At 39.3% G+C, this 17,918-nt stretch overlaps 1 protein-coding gene across 3 annotated transcripts in view; it reads left to right on the top strand.

Annotated features, from left to right (window-relative positions):
* Window positions 1–14,053, top strand: part of GABRB2 (gamma-aminobutyric acid type A receptor subunit beta2) — a 210,023-nt gene extending 195,970 nt beyond the window's left edge. For all 3 annotated transcript variants that reach the window (XM_033096468.1, XM_033096466.1, XM_033096467.1), the window contains one exon: window positions 7,998–14,053. In XM_033096468.1, the coding sequence (XP_032952359.1) occupies window positions 7,998–8,345 (348 nt within the window). In that variant the 3' untranslated portion in view covers window positions 8,346–14,053. The remainder of the gene's footprint in view (window positions 1–7,997) is intronic.
* The last annotated feature ends 3,865 nt before the right edge of the window (window positions 14,054–17,918 follow it).

The raw sequence follows: 17,918 nt of genomic DNA, 5'->3' as shown, positions 1-17,918 counted from the left end.
GCCGGAAAGGAAGCCGCACCCCGGAAACCACACCTGGAATTAACGAATTATCATATAAAAATAAGGCTCACTCTTCGCTGTTGAGTGCAGTATCTTTTAGGCAAGATGGAACTCTGTTAGTCAAGCAGGTTTCTTTTCTTATTGGGAAAAATGTTGGAATGGGGAATGGAAAGAAGGACAAGAAAACCTCTTAATCCAAGTGTATGACGTCAATTTGTCATGGTTAGCCCCTTCAGCGCATGGGTTGGTCTGGAAAATAACTCAAGTCAGCATAGAAGGCCATCCATCTACCCAATGCGAGTAGAAGAGCTGATGCATTGGTGTGCAAACTGCCCTCATTCACTGAAGCTCATTTGTACGGGGCTCCGGAATACTGGTGCAAATAAATCAGTCTGTTTCCCCAATTTTCGGCATTGAGTTCTTGATTAATAGGCACAATCACTCCAGGTAAAACATAATTTCAAGAGTGGATTGTTGAGTCAGAAACAGGAGACTTTCTTTGTTGGCAGTGGCCTGCTGAGGAGACCTCTCCCAAAAGCCGTGTTGTCTGAACCAGACACTGTGAGTAAAAGTCCTCTCTACAAAGCAGCTAGTGTAGACCCTTGGACTAAAGCAAGGCCTGCAACATAGCTCCTTGCAAAGGCAATTTATCTACAAGAATGACGGTTTATTCACTAGTCTCTTTCTTCTGTTTTCTTTCATTTATTTTTGATTTCTTCTGTCTCTTGTGAAATTGCCAAAGATAGGAAAATTTGATAAGTATTTTTATATGTTTTCCAAGGCATTAGAGATTGCTACATGGTCTTTCTGATTAAAGAGAAACTCTCTTATTAATGTTCTAATCAAAACAGGGCAGTTTAGTGTTTTCTCCTGTGTCTCCGCTGCCCCACTGGAGAAAAAGATAGTTACAAAATCTACTTGGGCAAGTCTGAAAAGGTTGATGTGGAGACCCAATCTCAAAGATTAGCTAAATTCATGTGACAATTCCTATTCCTTCCATTCTCAACTGTCATCGCCTAGATACAGCCTGATACAGAGAAGGCATTCCAAGACAGAACTCATAACTGAGTAATGGCTCTTGATATTTAATGACATGGCTTGGTCATTAGATGCAGGAAACTTGGAACAAACAGATCAAGTGCCAGCTGCTCTACTTACTAATTGTGCAACTCTGGGCAATTCACTGTCTCGAATTCTCAATTTCCTCATATTTAAAAAATGAGAATATTAATAATTAACACCCTCACAGGGTTATTGTCAAGATTAAATATTGTAGTTGTGTAAAGGCTTTAATACAATGCCTGTCTCTAGTAAACAATAAATTGAAGTTGTATATGTTCTCTGTCTATGAAAACTGCATTTCAGCTTGGCAGTATGGGGACTATGGTCAGAGCCTTCAGCTTTCTCATTGTTTCTCAAGGCCTCTGCTGCCTCTTTATGTGAAGTCATGTCCTTCAGCTGTGGTCCAGTAGGGCAATAGTTTTCCAAGGGTGAACCCCAGCCCAGCAGCCCAGCCTCACACGTGAACTTAAGAAACACAGATTCTTGAGCAGCATCCCAGACTTCCTGACTCAGGAACTTGAGAGGGGCACCGAGAGATGTGTGTTTTATCAGGGCTTCCAGGGGATTCTGATGCCTACCCAGGTTTGGGAACCACTGAAGTAGACTATTCTACTCTACAAGCCACTACCTGAGTCAGACATGCTTTGTTGATTTAGAGCCAGGCCGGAGACAGCATGGACTGTTACGGCACTGAGCTCATCATCAACAGCCCACAATTGTTATACTGGTCTACTAATTAGTAGTAGTAAGATTTTAATTACCTCACTTTATTTCCCTGGCCTGTAAAATAAGAATACAGGTTGTCCTGCTATAATACAGTAGGTACATCCTACAAAAAAACTTATATCAAAAACCACCCTATTTCAAAGGGGAGTGGGGCGGCAGGAAGGATAATTGCCATTCAATTCTCCATTCATAATAAAAAAGTCGTATTTTTCTTTTATTTAAACGATGAAAGATATGAAAAATAAATCAACTCTAAGGGTAGGTTCCCATTACAAGCTAAACTTCTGAAGGCTTTCCCCTTTTACTTTCTGAAACATTAAAAAGCCTGTTAGTCTTCGCTTTTCCTTTGCCCTTGACCTTTGCTTCCAACACAATTCAAATCCACCGAAGGGAAAAGAACAATAAATACAACAAGGGAACAAAAGGAAGTGCAGCCTGTTGAACAGCCAGCTACTCAAACCTAGCAGCGGCTAGGTGCTTTCGGTCCCAGCCAGAAGGATTGAAACCCAGCACAGTCTTCATACTGAATATTATATTACTGTAACGGATTTCCTTAGTTTCAATTTGAGTTATGAAAAATTTTTATTATAGGTGAAACAGCTCTCATGCCTTTCGTGCCCTACCTATATTACAGGGTTGTTGAGACTCTTACATGAGATGAATTATATCTCCATTAGGCTTCCTTAGGTCTCATGTAACAGAAAACCCAATGTGTGCTGGCTTAAGGGAGGGGGAAGACTGGGTGGGGGAAGAGGTGGGAGGGAGGGAAAGAGAAGAGAGAAGACGAAAAGAGGGAAGAGAGATGAGAGAGGGAGGGAAGGAAAGGATGTATTATCTTGCTTAGTAGCATCAGCAAATCAGTCATATCCAGATAAAGATACAGTGTCATCAAGTCCTGGATTCTCTTTCTCCCTACGTTGGCTCCTTTTCAAGTTAGTGTCTCCTCTTGAACTTGAAGTATCTCCGGCAGACTCAGTAGATTCCGAGCCACAAAGTTCTAGGTGCAGATCCAGTGGCACAGTTTGAGAGTCTTCACTCTGGTGCGCGCCTCTCTGCAGGCTCATGACATGCTGTTGTCTCCATAAAGGTCTTATGCCCGTCACTGAGCCAATCTCTGTGTCAGGGTTGCTCTGATTGGCTTACAGCCACACTGGGTGCACTGAAACCGAGGGTGACGAAGTAGTGGTTCCCAGGCAGAAATTGTCACTAGTGAGGCTGATGAACTGTCAAACCATAGATGCCTACTCGACGGATTTGAAAATGTTGCAGTCAACAGAACTTTGCATTAGCTCTCATCCTCAGTGACGTATTTAAATACAGACACTTTTATCCACCTCTCATTGAGGAGATGACTGCCCCTACCATGCACTGAGAGGGTCTTCTTTAGCGAGCTGTAGAATGCTGCAGGGGGTGGGGTTGCTGCTGTACCTCAACATGGCACAGGGACAGAGTTCACTTGCTAATTCCTGCCCCGCCTTATTCCCTGTGTGAACTTGCATTAAGTCTCGTAACTTCCCTGGGCCTTGTTTTCTGGGCATGAGATCCATAGGGCTCCTGGGGTAATTGAAAGAGGTCAGTATGGAAAATGCTTAGTCCTGGCTTCTAGTTGTACTCAATAATCTCCCTTCTCTGGGGTAAGAAGGAGACATCTGTCATGTAAGTGGTCCAGGGCACCATGGGAAATGCTGGTTCCAGGTCTCAGGCACCTGGGCTTGCTTCTCTGGCAAGAGACCTGCATAAATAGAGGCAGAGAAGCCTCAGAGTCGGAAAGGAACTCAAGACGTAGTCCCACGCAGTTTCAATCTTCAGACTAGAAGCTGAAATTGCCAAATGAAACTCATCTTATTGATGACTAACGAAGAGGTTAAGTGAGTTACCAAAGGTCACAAAAAAAATTGATTCCATCCAATCAGCATTTCTTGAGCCACTGCTATGTGCCGGGTGTCATACCACGAGCTTGGAAACACAGCAGTGAACGAGAAGGACCTTGTTTCTGCCCTTACTGAGAAATATAGTGTGGTGGGACAGACATACTAAACAAGAGGTAGGAATGATGAGTATTATGGTAGAGTGACAAAGTGCTCTGAACACCATCCCTGGAGGTGTCTCCCTCTTGACCTCAGGCCTAAGGCTGTCTTTTCGCTGTGGTCAGAATGATGCTGGTGGCCTCTGTGAACCTATGAATCTGGTATTTCCTCTCCATTATGAAATGAAGAGCAGCTTCTACTAGTCTCACCTCAGCACTCAGAAGTAACTCAGTCGAGACTTATTATGTTTAATATATTATATTATAAATTTATTTAGGTATTATAACAAAAAATAGTGTGTACTATGTTCTAACCACTATGTTAGCACTTTACAGAAGCCATTAACCAAAGTAAAATCCAATAATATGAAGGATTCAAAGCTCTGGTTTGTTTGCACAGTCCATGGCTTTAAAAATAAAAAAGGCAGTACAAAAGCAAAGGTATTATTTAAGGATTACTTATTGTTTTCTATGACAAGATCAGTTATGATTTTTTTTGAGTGCTTACTATGTGCACAGCTGGGCTAAGTTGTGCTATCTTATATAATTCTCTCAAACAACCTTAGGAGAGTGGTACTGGTATTTCCCCCACTTTACATATAAGCAAACTCAACTCAGAGTCTGAATGATTTTCCCAAGCTAGTGAGTAGTTCAACCCAGAATCAAAACTGGATTGTCTGAGTCCAGAATCAGAACCCGGAAACACTGCACCTTATACATCCCCATTTCTGACATCCCCATTTCTCACCAGAGACACAGTTCCCAGTGCTGATTGAGCCACTGTTGCAGACCTCCAAAAGAACTCGGAACGGGTGATCTCAAAGCAGAAGGGGTAAATGGACACTGTGGTGAAGTGTCAGGGGCGGGAGTTCACTGGTCTTTGGGAGGCAAGTGAATAAGGTTGGCATATGAAGGCTTTCTACAGGCTGTTAATTGGAAAAGAAAGAAAAATGGAGATGGTTGTACGTTACTCCTTTTGACTCCACAGCTCCGTGGTTAGCGGTAAAACATTTCTGGAAAAACAGTGCTTGTTTTTAAGGTTAATTCCTTGACTATGAATGCCCTTAATGAAGACCACACAAGTAATCATATTTTGAGGTTGAAGTATTCTAATGTAATATGACAGACATCCAGGAGTACTTCATACACTGAAGCAGATGTTGAATACCCCTCTCCCACCACCACCGGCTCCCACTTCAGCCTGTGTCCACTACAGAGAAAGCTCCTGACACATATCTATTCCCAATACTCTGCAAGGGCACCATGCTTACTTTGCTTTCAGGCATAGCTGTGGGCTATGTTTTCCCACCTCACTGGAACTTGTGTTACTCGACTATATTCATAGCATGTCATAGCAATCAACTTACTTACTGCTTTCATTTCCCAAGTTTTCCCACGTATCCCCTCTCAGTTAATCTCCCCTAACGCTATTCTTAACAGTTCAAGAAACCTAGATTCAGGGGGATTAAATCATTTCTCCAAGATCAGCAGACAAACAGAGGAGCCAGAACTCCATTCTTTTGACTCCAAATCCAGTATTCTTTCTGGAGACTCTTAGAGTACCCATGGTACTTGGCACAGTGCCAGACACAGAGTGCTTTTCAATACATTTTTTTTAATTTGTGAATTAAAAAAAATAAATGAATAATACAGCTTCAGGAATTATCTCATCTGACAGATTTTGAATTTCATAGATAATGGAACAGAAACTCACCAAAATTAGATTATCCAAGGATCATTTGACCTAAACTTAAAACAACTTTCCCTTAATAATAATGCATGGCTTCTATTATTTTTATTACAATTGTTATTATTGGTTAATGTTTTTACCTCAGTCAAGTCTGTTGCATATTCATGACTGTTCTTACTACAGTTGCTCAGTAGAAAAGCAAATATCCTAATCCCAAACATAATCATGCATAGTTGCCAAAGAAATTTTTGTTAAACGGCTATTTCTTAGGTAGGCAAAGTAACAGTTAACAACCCAGAGAACAGAAAGTAAGCATACGATCTGAAATAACAAGGTGCGGTAGAGTTTCTATCAGCTTTCTATCAGCTTCACTCTCCTTGAATGTCGGAAAGCCCCACTCTTCTCCCCCAAGCTTTGGTCTCATGATCAAGGTTTGAGTTTAGTAACTATGTGACTTTGGGATATTTGCTGAATGCCTTCACTTATAACCTAGGAAAACAAAACTCTTTTCAAATATGGTTGTGAGCATTCAGTGAGATAGTTTCTGCAAAGCACTGGCACATAGTATGTACCTTTAAGTATTCCTATCCTTCCCTAGGGCCATTGAACCCATCATGAAGGCCATTGCATGGCCCTTCCTTGCAGAAGCATTTCAACATTGACAGGGTTTAATCTCCAAGTCTTATAAACTTTTTAACTTATTCTTAAGAATGTGTTTGTTTAACATTCCCATTAAGATGCTACCATAAACCAAATGCTACCATAAACCAAACATACAGAATGTCTGATCAGTGGGCAGAGATTAATTGGTCAATTATTATGTCCCAGCAAGTTTTATAGCTTCCATTTCTCACAAGATTTCAGATTTGAATTTATAATTCAGAGTCATTAAGCCACATTTGAAAGCTAATTGATAGTATATAATCTTAGCAACATTCGTTTTGCCTTCTGCATAATTCATGAAGCTCAGACCAGTACATCTTCCAATTAAGTGTTTACTTATATCCCTTGCTCCCATATATCATCGGTACCTATCATTGGCCACTTTTCCTTTGTACTGTAATTTCAAAAATTTTACTGGAAATTGGTATATTCTGATTCTCCACCAAAATAAATATACCTTGTTAGTAATAATAACATGTTGTGGCTAGGTTTTATTATCAATAGCAATTGAGGCCTCTTACAAATAAGACACACAAATCTTCTCTTCTTAAAAAAAAAAAAGCTATAAATCATTTAATATTTGGGAATTATGCTGTCAGTATTCACCCTTTACTTTTAGCTTTGCCAAGAAGAAATCACCCAAGAGAGAAAAGGATCACCCTGTCTGCACAGCCACCTTAATTCTCCTCCCTGGGCCAGAATTCAACTCAGTACAGCCAACTGTGGCTGACTCTTTTCTTCTCCAATCCTGCCTCCTTTCCTTCTCTCTCAAGTTTGTCCCTCACCCACTCACCGCTCCATCACCCACCGTCAGTCCAGCTGTCATTTTCAAGTTCCTTATTGTTCTGAGTTCTGTTGTGTTTTGACAGATCACATGTTGCCTGCATGTATATTGTCCAAAACTCTTCCTTCACCCTGTATATATTGATACTACGAATTTAAGGTGACATCTTGTAACTGTTGATGTTAAGAAGCATCAATTAAATGAAGTTATATAAAAATGTTTCTGGCATAGACAGCAAGTGCTTAATAAATGTTACCCTCTATTTTTAGTTCTGGCTTTATAATTACTTCATCTGTAATTAGGCCCCTATTGGGAGTACAGTTCAGTACTTAATCCCCTAATACTATTTTATACTAGTACAGTTTGGTTTTCTTATGTATTAGTATCAAGACTGTAAATTTTTTAAATGGTAGCATGGCTTCTATTTCCCTGCATGTCCTAAGTAGAAATAATGAAAGTTATACTGGCAACAGTCTATAACATCATTATAGCAATCTTGTAGGGTTGGATTATTAAATCCATTTAAAAGATGAAGAAACAGAAACTCGCGTAGCTTATGGTGGCAGAGTCACAATTTAAATTTAGCGACTGTAACCAATAACAAAGCCTGTTCTCTTAACTACTGTGATAAATACAAGTGGACCCATGAACAACATGGGGGTTAAGGGCACCAATCCCTACACAGTTGAAAATCTGTGTCTAACTTTTGACTCCCCAAAAACTTAAGGTGTCCCTCCATGTCTGTGGGGGATTAGTTCCAGGACCCCCTGTGGATACCAAAATCTGCAGATGCTCAAAGCCCCTATACAAAATGGTGCCGATCGACGCATGCAGTTGGCCCTTCACCTCCATGGATTCTCAACCTCAGATTGAAAACAGTACAAGTATTTATGGAGAAAAATCCATGTATAAGTGGACCCAGGCAGTTCAAGCTCATGTCGTTCAAGGGTCAACTGTACTACCAAACGTCTACGTCATAGCGCCCTTGAATAACAAACACCAGTAAGGCTGTGTTGATTGTCGTATTTGATTCTTCTCCCTTGCAGATGGACCCCCATGAGAACATTTTACTGAGCACTCTCGAGATAAAAAATGAAATGGCCACATCTGAAGCTGTGATGGGACTGGGAGACCCCCGGAGCACCATGCTGGCTTACGATGCCTCCAGCATCCAGTATCGCAAACCTGGGTTGCCCAGGCATAGTTTTGGCCGAAATGCCCTGGAACGACACGTGGCACAAAAGAAAAGCCGCCTGCGAAGACGTGCCTCCCAACTGAAAATCACCATCCCCGACTTGACTGATGTGAATGCCATAGATCGGTGGTCCCGCATATTCTTCCCAGTGGTTTTTTCCTTCTTCAACATCGTCTATTGGCTTTACTATGTGAACTAAAACATAGCCTCTCACGGGAAGCAAGGACTAGATTCCTCCTCAAACCAGTTGTACAGCCTGACGTAGGACTTGGAGAACACATCAATCCAGGACAAAAGTGATGCTAAAATACCTTAGTTGCTGGCCTATCCTGTGGTCCATTTCATACCATTTGGGTTGCTTCTGCTAAGTAATGAATACACTGAAGTCCTTGTGGTTTTCCAGTTAGAGTGCAAGTGATTTGTACACATGCTGACAAGATTGAGTCTGAGTGTTCCACTTTATCTGCTTAGTCTGCAGCCTACACAGAGGGGAGTTACCTAGAAGATATTCCTAGAAGGCTCGATAGCACTGTCAGTCATTTTGCTGAGAAGTGATCATATCCAGATACTTCCATCTTCATTCCTAAGGTTGGCATGCTGTTGAGATGGCACCATGCTTAGAAAACATTATCCTCAATGTCATGTGAACAGGCTTATGGAAGATGGTCTGTACCTGTCTTATTAAGGTGATAACGGTGCCATGGGAAGATAATTCCCACTGGATTCTAGAAGGTTCTCGGGTAGTTCAAACAAGGTAGGGGGAGTCAAGACAGACTCAGGAAACCAACCTGGCCTGTTTCAGCTTGCTTGAGCACAGGGTATCAACTGTGACATCTTCCATTTTGACATTTAGAGACCAGGAGACTTCTAAAAGTTACTATGTATGGGGGCCAAAGAAATTTTTCTAAAAAACTATTTCCTAGATGGTTAAAAGAAGAGTTAACAGCCCAGAGCAGAGTGGAAAATCCAGAAATAACTGTTGTAACAAAATTAAAGCAAGCAAGCATCAAGGCCCTTATCAGCCCCACACAGCATCTGGTCTATACATATTGTGTTCATTGGCAAAAGGTAGAACGAAACTTCTTTTTCCAATCCCACAAACTTTTGACAGCATACCTTCAGAGATTTGTATATTTTATGTAATTAAAAGACAACCATAAAAGAGAAAAGTTAGCCGAATGAGAATTACCATAGAGGTAAGTAAGATTGGAAGTCATTTAAATATGCTAATACAGAGCACAGACAAAAGCAAGCAAGCAGGTTGCTTTTCTACCACAGTGTCAGCTGTCTCTGCAACATTTCCCTCTAAGTTTCTGTCTGATTTTAATAGGGAATTTCAAAAGGATTTGTTCGTTTCTTTAAAGGATTAATGATCCTTTCCAGTTTTTCTTGCTTCTGAAATTCTGATTATATTCTTAAGAGACAAAGTAAGGCTTCAGAGAGATTGAGCGAACTCTCTGTCTCCTTATGTGCAAAGAAGTTCATCCTTGTATTTTACATAGCAAACACTACTTCAAAGATTATGTGCACAAGTTAATTGGTGGGTTTGTTAGGTTTGAGTTTTTTTCAAAAGGGTGCTTTCGTTATATATGTTGCAATCTCCCTAATCAAGGAAAATATGAAAATGAGTGGGAAAATAGGAAACCAACAAAGCCACATTATCATGATGAAGGTTATGAACCTCAGTTGATACTGCAGAAAAATAGCTAACCGATCATCAGGTAGGCACGATGTATAGTTGTTATTCAATTTTTAAATTATGTCATTGTGCTTCTTGCTATACGAATTGGACACACACATTTCCTATTTGTACAGGAAGGAGAATAAGCTAATTTATTTCTGTCAGTGTAAGGTTCGTATTTTGCTTTTCTTGAAGAAAATAGTGAATTGCTAAATTTTCCTTCAAGTTTGATTTGATTGAACTTTTTCTTGGAGGATGACTTCGCTATTTCTGTTTAAAAAAACAAAAATCATTTCCTTTCAGAGTAATATTCCTAATTGTGCATAGCCCAGTATCTGCCGGTGGATAAAATGTTATGTTTTCTTCCCCTAATGATTCAGCAGTTTGGAATATGATAGAGCCATGCTGACCTTCTAGTCCAAGTATCCAAGAGAAAAGAAAAAAAAGATTAGCACTTAACTTTGTAAATTTGCCTCAAGATCAGTTGATATTTTTCTCCCCCACCAGCACAGGGAACGGTGGCCCTTCTTTTATTATACACTTGAACACCTCTGAGTATGATCTTGGGGCAGAATCCAAACAAGTTTCTGCCTATAGGCTCAGAGTGGAGATTCTTCAAGTTTCACCAGGGTCACACTTTCTCCTGGGCAATCATTTTGGGGCATCACACTAATAAAAGTTCCTGCCCTTTGTCTCCAGGGGTTAAAGTTTGCTTAGCATATATCAGGAAGGAGCATATCAATACCTCAGGTGCACAACTCCAAAACGCCATTCTGGAAAGGTTTTTCTAGAGACAACTCAGAGCCCAACTCTAGAAGTGGGCTCTTATTTGCAATTATCGCAAAAGCCATAAAAATCCTTGATATTGTCATTTAAAATTTTGATATTCAGAGACATCAACAGAGTAATCTAGATCAAAGAGGAAAGAAGAAACTTAGCAGCATGAGTGTCAAAAGCATATAACCAGGGATTCATTTCTGCTCCCAGTGATGAGAAACTAGGAAAAGGAGAAAAGATGGGACCTTAGAACAAATGCCCTAGAGCAAAATCCGTATATCAGCATTCAATAACCACGTAGGTAGAAACAATTGATCATCCTGCCCAGAGGTAACAATAGATATAGAATGTGTTATTAAACTACATTTTTACTGGGGTTGAATTGTAGTCACCAAATTGGGGGAGGGTTGGGGAGGGTGCTAGATCTCATAACTCTACGAAGACCAGTCAGCTTGCTATCCAATGGTTAAATTTAAGGACCACAAAAGTGTGTTCTGGAAATTCTGATGTGGTAGTACTATCAGTTTATACATATGCATATACTTTTTCTTTTTATTATGAAACAGCCAGATAGCCAGCAATTAAGGTGTTTTTCATCTTTGTGAAATTCATAGGCAAATTGTGACTCTAAAATGCACAGCCTAAATGAAATATTTGCTCTCAATCTGTATATATATAGTACATGACTGCTAGTAGGTATGAAATGCATTTTCAGAATTGAAAACTCATGCAACATAATCATGTGTTTGCATAGGGAATGTTACAGTTCTTTCCACTGCAATTCACCAACGGGAAAAGACTTAAGCAGTGCCATCTAGACCTTTTCTCTTCTCATTTCTTCAAAAGCAGTGCTAAGTTAAAAATAATAATAATAATAAATAATAATAATGGTTTAAGAACCAAAATACTTTACATTCTAGCATTAGGAACACACACAAAAAAAAAACTGTTAGCTTCAAAAAGCACAAAACACAGACAAAGTTCAGTGGAAAGCATAATGGGAAAATGAATCGTGTTTATTTTAAACAAGACCTGCATTGAATTGACAACTAAGACAATTTTCATTTTCTATAGATAACTGTGTTCCACTTTTTCATTAATTTCGTATTCACCAACAAAAACAGCCAAAATATCAACAAACAAGAGGTATGACAACAATGTACATGTATATATGTGTATATATAGATCCATATAAACATACATACATATGTATGCATTCATATGTGGGAAAACGAGGAATAAGCTAATATGTTTTCTTTCCTTCATTAAGCCAGTGTATGCATATTTTTAATTTGGCCACCAACAAATTCAATGTTAAAACAAGTGATACAGGGTACCGAGCATTTCTCTATCAGCAAATCAATACCTGCAGTTCCCACAAACCATCGCACAGTTTGACACTATCATACTACTGTACCTCAGAACATCGGCAATTAACTAGTTCTCAGATCGCTTGTCAACTTGCTCTCTCTTTCAAGGAAACAAATAATGTTGTCCATTGGTGATTTAAGAATAAAAATGTCTTAAGAAAACAGAAAATGTTTTTAAAAAATCCTTCTAGGAGGAGGAAAAAAAAAATAGCTAAACCCCACCATGTTGGTTAGGGCAAATACTCTCAACTGTAGCAATCACGCCATTTTGCTAAGTGTACAGAGTCCATGTAATGTGAGCAGCCATGACTTTCACTGAGCGTATGTAAATATTGAAACAGATTTCTTAAATATTTTTAACTTCTAATTTGTATTTTATGGTAAGGCAATGTGCTAATTCTGTTTATGGCTTAAGTTGATGTGTTATAATATTATGTAAATAATTAAACATGCTGTAAATGAATAGTCAGTAGATACAAATAATTGTTTAGTTTTTTTCTTAATTTTTGTTTATTTTTTACTAAGTACAGTTACTGCAGTGCCCCAACAGAGTAATTTAAACATCATTTTGCATAAATGGTTTGGAATCCCAGACAGAAGGGTTTCAATTTCCTGTTTCTCTCTCTCTCTCTCTCTCTCTCTCTCTCTCTCTCTCACACACACACACACACACACACACACACACACACACACTCACACGCACACGCACATTCAACCACACATACTCTTCCCCTTGCCTGTTCACTCACTCCTACTCTTGTCTCCTGTATGGGAAACACATAGTGTTTATGTAGCGAATGTAACAACGAAGAGATAGCCTTAGAAATGGCAATGGGGAAAGCAAAAATGATTGATAACTCGAAAGAGTTTTTTTATGTGTCAGAGTTCAAGAAACCAAAGGTTGTAACTTAAATCTCAGTTTTCAAAGAGTAAAAGTTTATATGGATGGCACTACAGGAAATAAAAATGCTGATTATTCATACCTGCTCCAGAAATTTGTTATACACAATACATACTAGAAGACTTTTTTTTTTAAATAGTAGCAGTTTTGTCCTTAGATAGTATTCTTCCTTTCAACCAAAGACTCCAGAAGTATTAAAAAACAAAAAAGGAAAGAAAAAAAGAGAAAAATGAGGGAAAATAAAAAATAAAAAAAAAGACACTGCTTCACACCAAAGGTTTAAAAAACATTTTCCAAATACACTAAGAAAACTGTAAAAAATAGTAAAGAGCCAATATAATGCTAATTAAGATACTACCCTAAAGAAATCATGTAAGAAAAAGTAAATAAAAGCAGCAGCACTCTTAATATTCGTTATTTGGAAACTGAAGTAAAACATTTCTGTAGATATATGCGAAATTCTGACGTTAGATTTTAATTTGCTTTGAGAAATTCTTTTGTGATAAAGGTAAATATGATCCAAACTGATGAAAAACAAAACTTGGTGTTTTTTAACTTTCACAAGCAAATGTCTCTGTCCTGTCACATGTTTACTAATCGATGCCCATGTATGTCCTTGTTCCATCTGAAGCAAGTTGACACTTCTCTCAGCTTGTATCTTTCCCTTTGCAGGTCAATAATTTGAGTTAAACCATGGTCAGTCACTTTCAACATTATTAATTCAAACAAGATTGCAAATAATTTAAATTCCATCACTTTTTTAAAATTTTTATTTGCATGGGTGTTTAAATAGTTCTGTTGTGAATATTGTCCCTGCACAGTTCTGATTTGTCCTTTTATAAAAAGTGATTCTAGTTTCTTCACAATGTAGTGATAATCAGCCTTACTAATTACCTTGTAGCCTTTCTTATTATGCACATAATGCACATTTTTCCAATGGCTAGAAAGTGCAAAACACAAGTGGATATCATTGCATTTATTTTCATGTTTTTTCTAAAAACAGGACTACTAAAATCTCTGGGATACATGAGATAGTAACATATGAGGATTATAGATGAGTAGCCCATAAGAATTATTTTCTTGAATTTAAACGTATGACATTCAGTTTCAGCATGTACATATATAATAATGTTGGCTAGTGTGTAATTCTTGAACTAAGAAATATAAATAAAACTTAAAAGGATATATGTGTGTGGATTCATTGGGCTCAGAACTTTTTGTATCTATTAGTGTGAGTTAAATTGTAGAGTGAAGGCTTTTGTGAAAAGCAACAAAAATCTTGGGAACTTGGAACCTGCTGTTGGGCAGACTTGAATTTGAGCTCCGACTCATCACGTATTAGATATTTGACTGTACAGCTACTTAATTGATCTGACTCTCAGATTTCTTATCTGTAAAGCAGAGATATAACTGCACAGCCTTCAAAGGCCTGTTGTAAAGATAACCCATAAGACATCCTTAGCGCAGTACAAGATACATGGTAAGTGGTATGTAAGCAGTGAGTACTATTGTTGCTATTGTTAGTTATCATTACTAGAATTTTCAGCATATATATCACAAATTCTATTGTGATATCTAAAACTTAACAGCAATTACTAACTGTTTCCTTAGGTTAGATATTTTTTAGTAAGGATGATTAAGAACTTGGCTTCAATTATGAAAACATGATAAACATAAAGTGCTTATTCATTTAACATTCAACATATATCTGCTGAAGACATTATGCTAAGTACTTTGCAAATTTAATATTTAATCTCTAACATATTCTTGAAAATAGAAGAAACTCAAGATCAGAAAGAATAAGAACCTTGCCTGTGAGAGTGAAAGAACTCGGATTCCTACCCAGGCTGGACACACCCCCAAATCTTTGAAATCGCTTTCCACCTCATCATGAAAAGTAAGTGACTGGGCTTGTTTAATTCTCATTCACTTTGGTCCTTTCTCAAGAAACATTGCTGAGGGCCTGCCATCTGCCACATGTTGTGCACAAGGCCCTGACCTCTTGGATCATACGGCAGCTCTCAAATACATGGCAACTCTCCTAAGGCCAATGAATTAGTTGGTGACAAGCCTAGTGTCTGTCACTCTTGGTGACTTTAGAATGTCCAAACAGCCCCTCATTAGACTCTGTCAGCCTGAGCGAGGCGGCCTGTCAGGACAAAATTGTCCAATAAAGTCATGATTTACAGGAGCTATAGCTACCAAGGAGTGATGCTACTGAAAGACTCACCTGTAAGATGAGTGACAACCTAGTTCTTCTCACGTTACATTGTAAATCGCAAACTGTATAATCCAGAAATGTAAAGGACTTCCATTTGCATTTGAAATCCCACCCCCTCACCCCCACACCCCTGCTAAGTTTCGGCATTGTGTCCAACAGAGAGAACACGTGTATGCTCAGACACATGAACATGTTCACACAGCTGGCGGTGCATGTGTGTGTGCACACACGTGAGTGTGTACGTGCATGAACCCATGTGGGTGGGGGACTGTGGGAGGACCAACAGGAAATGCCACCAACAGGTGAACTTCATGGTCTCTTACTTACCTTGGGAAGGGAACATTCCTAGATATTTTCCCAAAAGGTAATGGGAAAATCCCCCCACTCATATTCCAACTATAATTTCCTAACATGGAGCTTTAGATATCCTTGCTCTCTTTCAAAGCTTGTTCTAATTCTGAAATACCATGTGACACTTTTCATGCAGAATATTTCTCCAAGCCCTCTCCCACCCTACCCACCACGGAATCACTTCACCACATAGACGAGAACCAAGGAATAATCTTGGCGTGACAAGTTTCAGACAAGCATCAGAATGATTAGGCTTCTTGGTCAAGTCCTCTTCGCAATGTATTGATTTCTGTGTGTCGTGCTCTTTTCTTTTGTTTCAAGTGGCTAGCTAGGTCATTAGTATTTATTTGTATATTTATTTTTTCACTTCAGAGATTTTTATTGGAAAGAAAGGAGAAGCCACTGGGACATGCTGAGTCCCACAAGTACTGAGGAAAATGAGTGTTTGTAAACACAAGGAGAGAGCGGGAACAATTTCTCTGAGGCTGAGAGGAGAAGAAGGGCAGCAGTTTCCATGGGAGTGGAGACTTGCACACTAGTCAGAGGTGGTGACCTGGGGAAATGGCAGACCTCAGAGCAGATGGCACGAAGGAGCTGAAGAGGTCAGCCCTTGGCACTGCCCCAGGCAGGCCTCTAAAGCAGCAGGGTCTTATGTCCATAGCCAAAGGATCAACAGGCTAGAACATCTCAGTAGAAAACAAATGTGGTTCTTCCGATACAGCTTCATTTAAGAAGTTAGAGCCACCATTATACTCCTATCTTGGACTTAGTGCGTCCTTGGTCCCTGCCTGCCAGGAAGCGGTATGAGAAAAAACAGGATGAATTTGATATCGGATCAGTCATGTTTACTCTTTCTAGGAATAGATGTCCGAAGGGTCTGGGGATAATTGACACCGGTTATGAAAGTTAGAAGGTTAACGAGAGATACAAAACTTGGTTAGAGGACTAATATATCTCATATCCTATGTCTTCGAAACTCAAATGTGTACACAGGGCTTAAGAGGAATTGTAAATGGGTAATATTGGCCTAGCGCAAACAACTGGGAGTTGGGGGCGGGGGGGTGGTGCTGTGGATATCTGGGGAGGACAAGCTCAGTTTAAACAGGCAGACACCACTGAGCCCTGCCTGTTCCATCGTTGCCTTGAGGAATTGCAAGTCCAGTGTTGCCGGAATAAGCTTAGAATGCAAGAAGCAAGAAATCCTCCAACACACGAAATCTTTTACTTTCCCGACAGATATAGTATGATCAGAGAGAAAATGAAACTGTTATCTTTCCTGTGCCAGAAAGCCCACACCGATGTCCCGTAACTGTACTCCTCAAGCTAAGGTTGAAGAAGAAGCATATGACAAGCTCCATGAGAATGTATGTAGATGGAACAATGCTATCATATAATAATAGTAGCAAGATTAGTTTTCTTCTCTTTACTGGAAGCGGATACCTTATAAATGTAAACAAGTAAAATGAGACTTTTTTGTGTTGTCTCAAGACAAGAAAGATATAGAAACTTTTACTTTTTGGTATAAACAGGTACAGAACATTGTAAGGAGAAGTTTTCACAAGGTAAATTTTCCACCTTCCCAAAGGCCCTATATAGACTGGAGCTTAGTGAAGTCATCTGAAGTGAAGAACTGATAAAAAAATTACCCAGAAATTTCTGAGCTGAAGTGCAGTCGTAGGAGAGGGGCACTATATAGTAGCCCCCCCGTATTTGAGGGGGTTATGTTTGAAAACCCCCCCGTGGGTGACTGAAACCTCAGATAGTACCGAGGTGTTTCTTCCTATACATCCAAAACCTATGATAAAGTTTCATTTATAGATTAGGTACACTAAGAGAATAACAACAATAACTGATAATAAAATAGAACAATTAGAAAAATATAAACTGTAATGAATTTATGTGAATGGGGTTTCTCTCTCTCAGCAAACTAGCACAAATTTACTTTTCCTTCTTCACAATTTCATGGATAAAAGATTTGTTCTTACCATAGGTCTTAGCAACCTCAGCACACAAGTGCTTTCTTTCCTTATTAAAGTCGAGAACGTTCACCTTTTCACTTAAAGACATCACTTTACAGCTTCTCCTTGGCATATCCGAGTTGCCAGCATCACTACTGTTGTGTTTTGGGGTGATTAGGAAGTCGAAGAAGGGTCACTTGAACACAAGCACTGCGACAGTGTGGCAGTCTATCTGATAATCCAGACGGCTACTTAGTGCCTAACAGGCAGGGAGTCCATCCAGTGTGGAGATGCTGGACAAGGGGATGATTCACGTCCCAGGTGGGATGGAGCGGGATGGCGTGAGATTTCATCACACTACTCAGAACGGCATGCAATTGAAAACTTATGAGCTGTTTATTTCTGGAACTCTCCATTTAATAGATTTGGACTGTGGTTGCTCATGGGTAAATGGAAACCACAGAAATTGAAACTCTGGGTGGGGGGAGGGAGGTACTGCAAATGAGAAAAAAT

The sequence above is a fragment of the Rhinolophus ferrumequinum genome, chromosome 24 (assembly GCF_004115265.2).
Source record: "Rhinolophus ferrumequinum isolate MPI-CBG mRhiFer1 chromosome 24, mRhiFer1_v1.p, whole genome shotgun sequence".
In the NCBI taxonomy this organism is placed as follows: domain Eukaryota; kingdom Metazoa; phylum Chordata; class Mammalia; order Chiroptera; family Rhinolophidae; genus Rhinolophus; species Rhinolophus ferrumequinum.
This window is presented reverse-complemented; position numbering and strand designations above follow the sequence as displayed.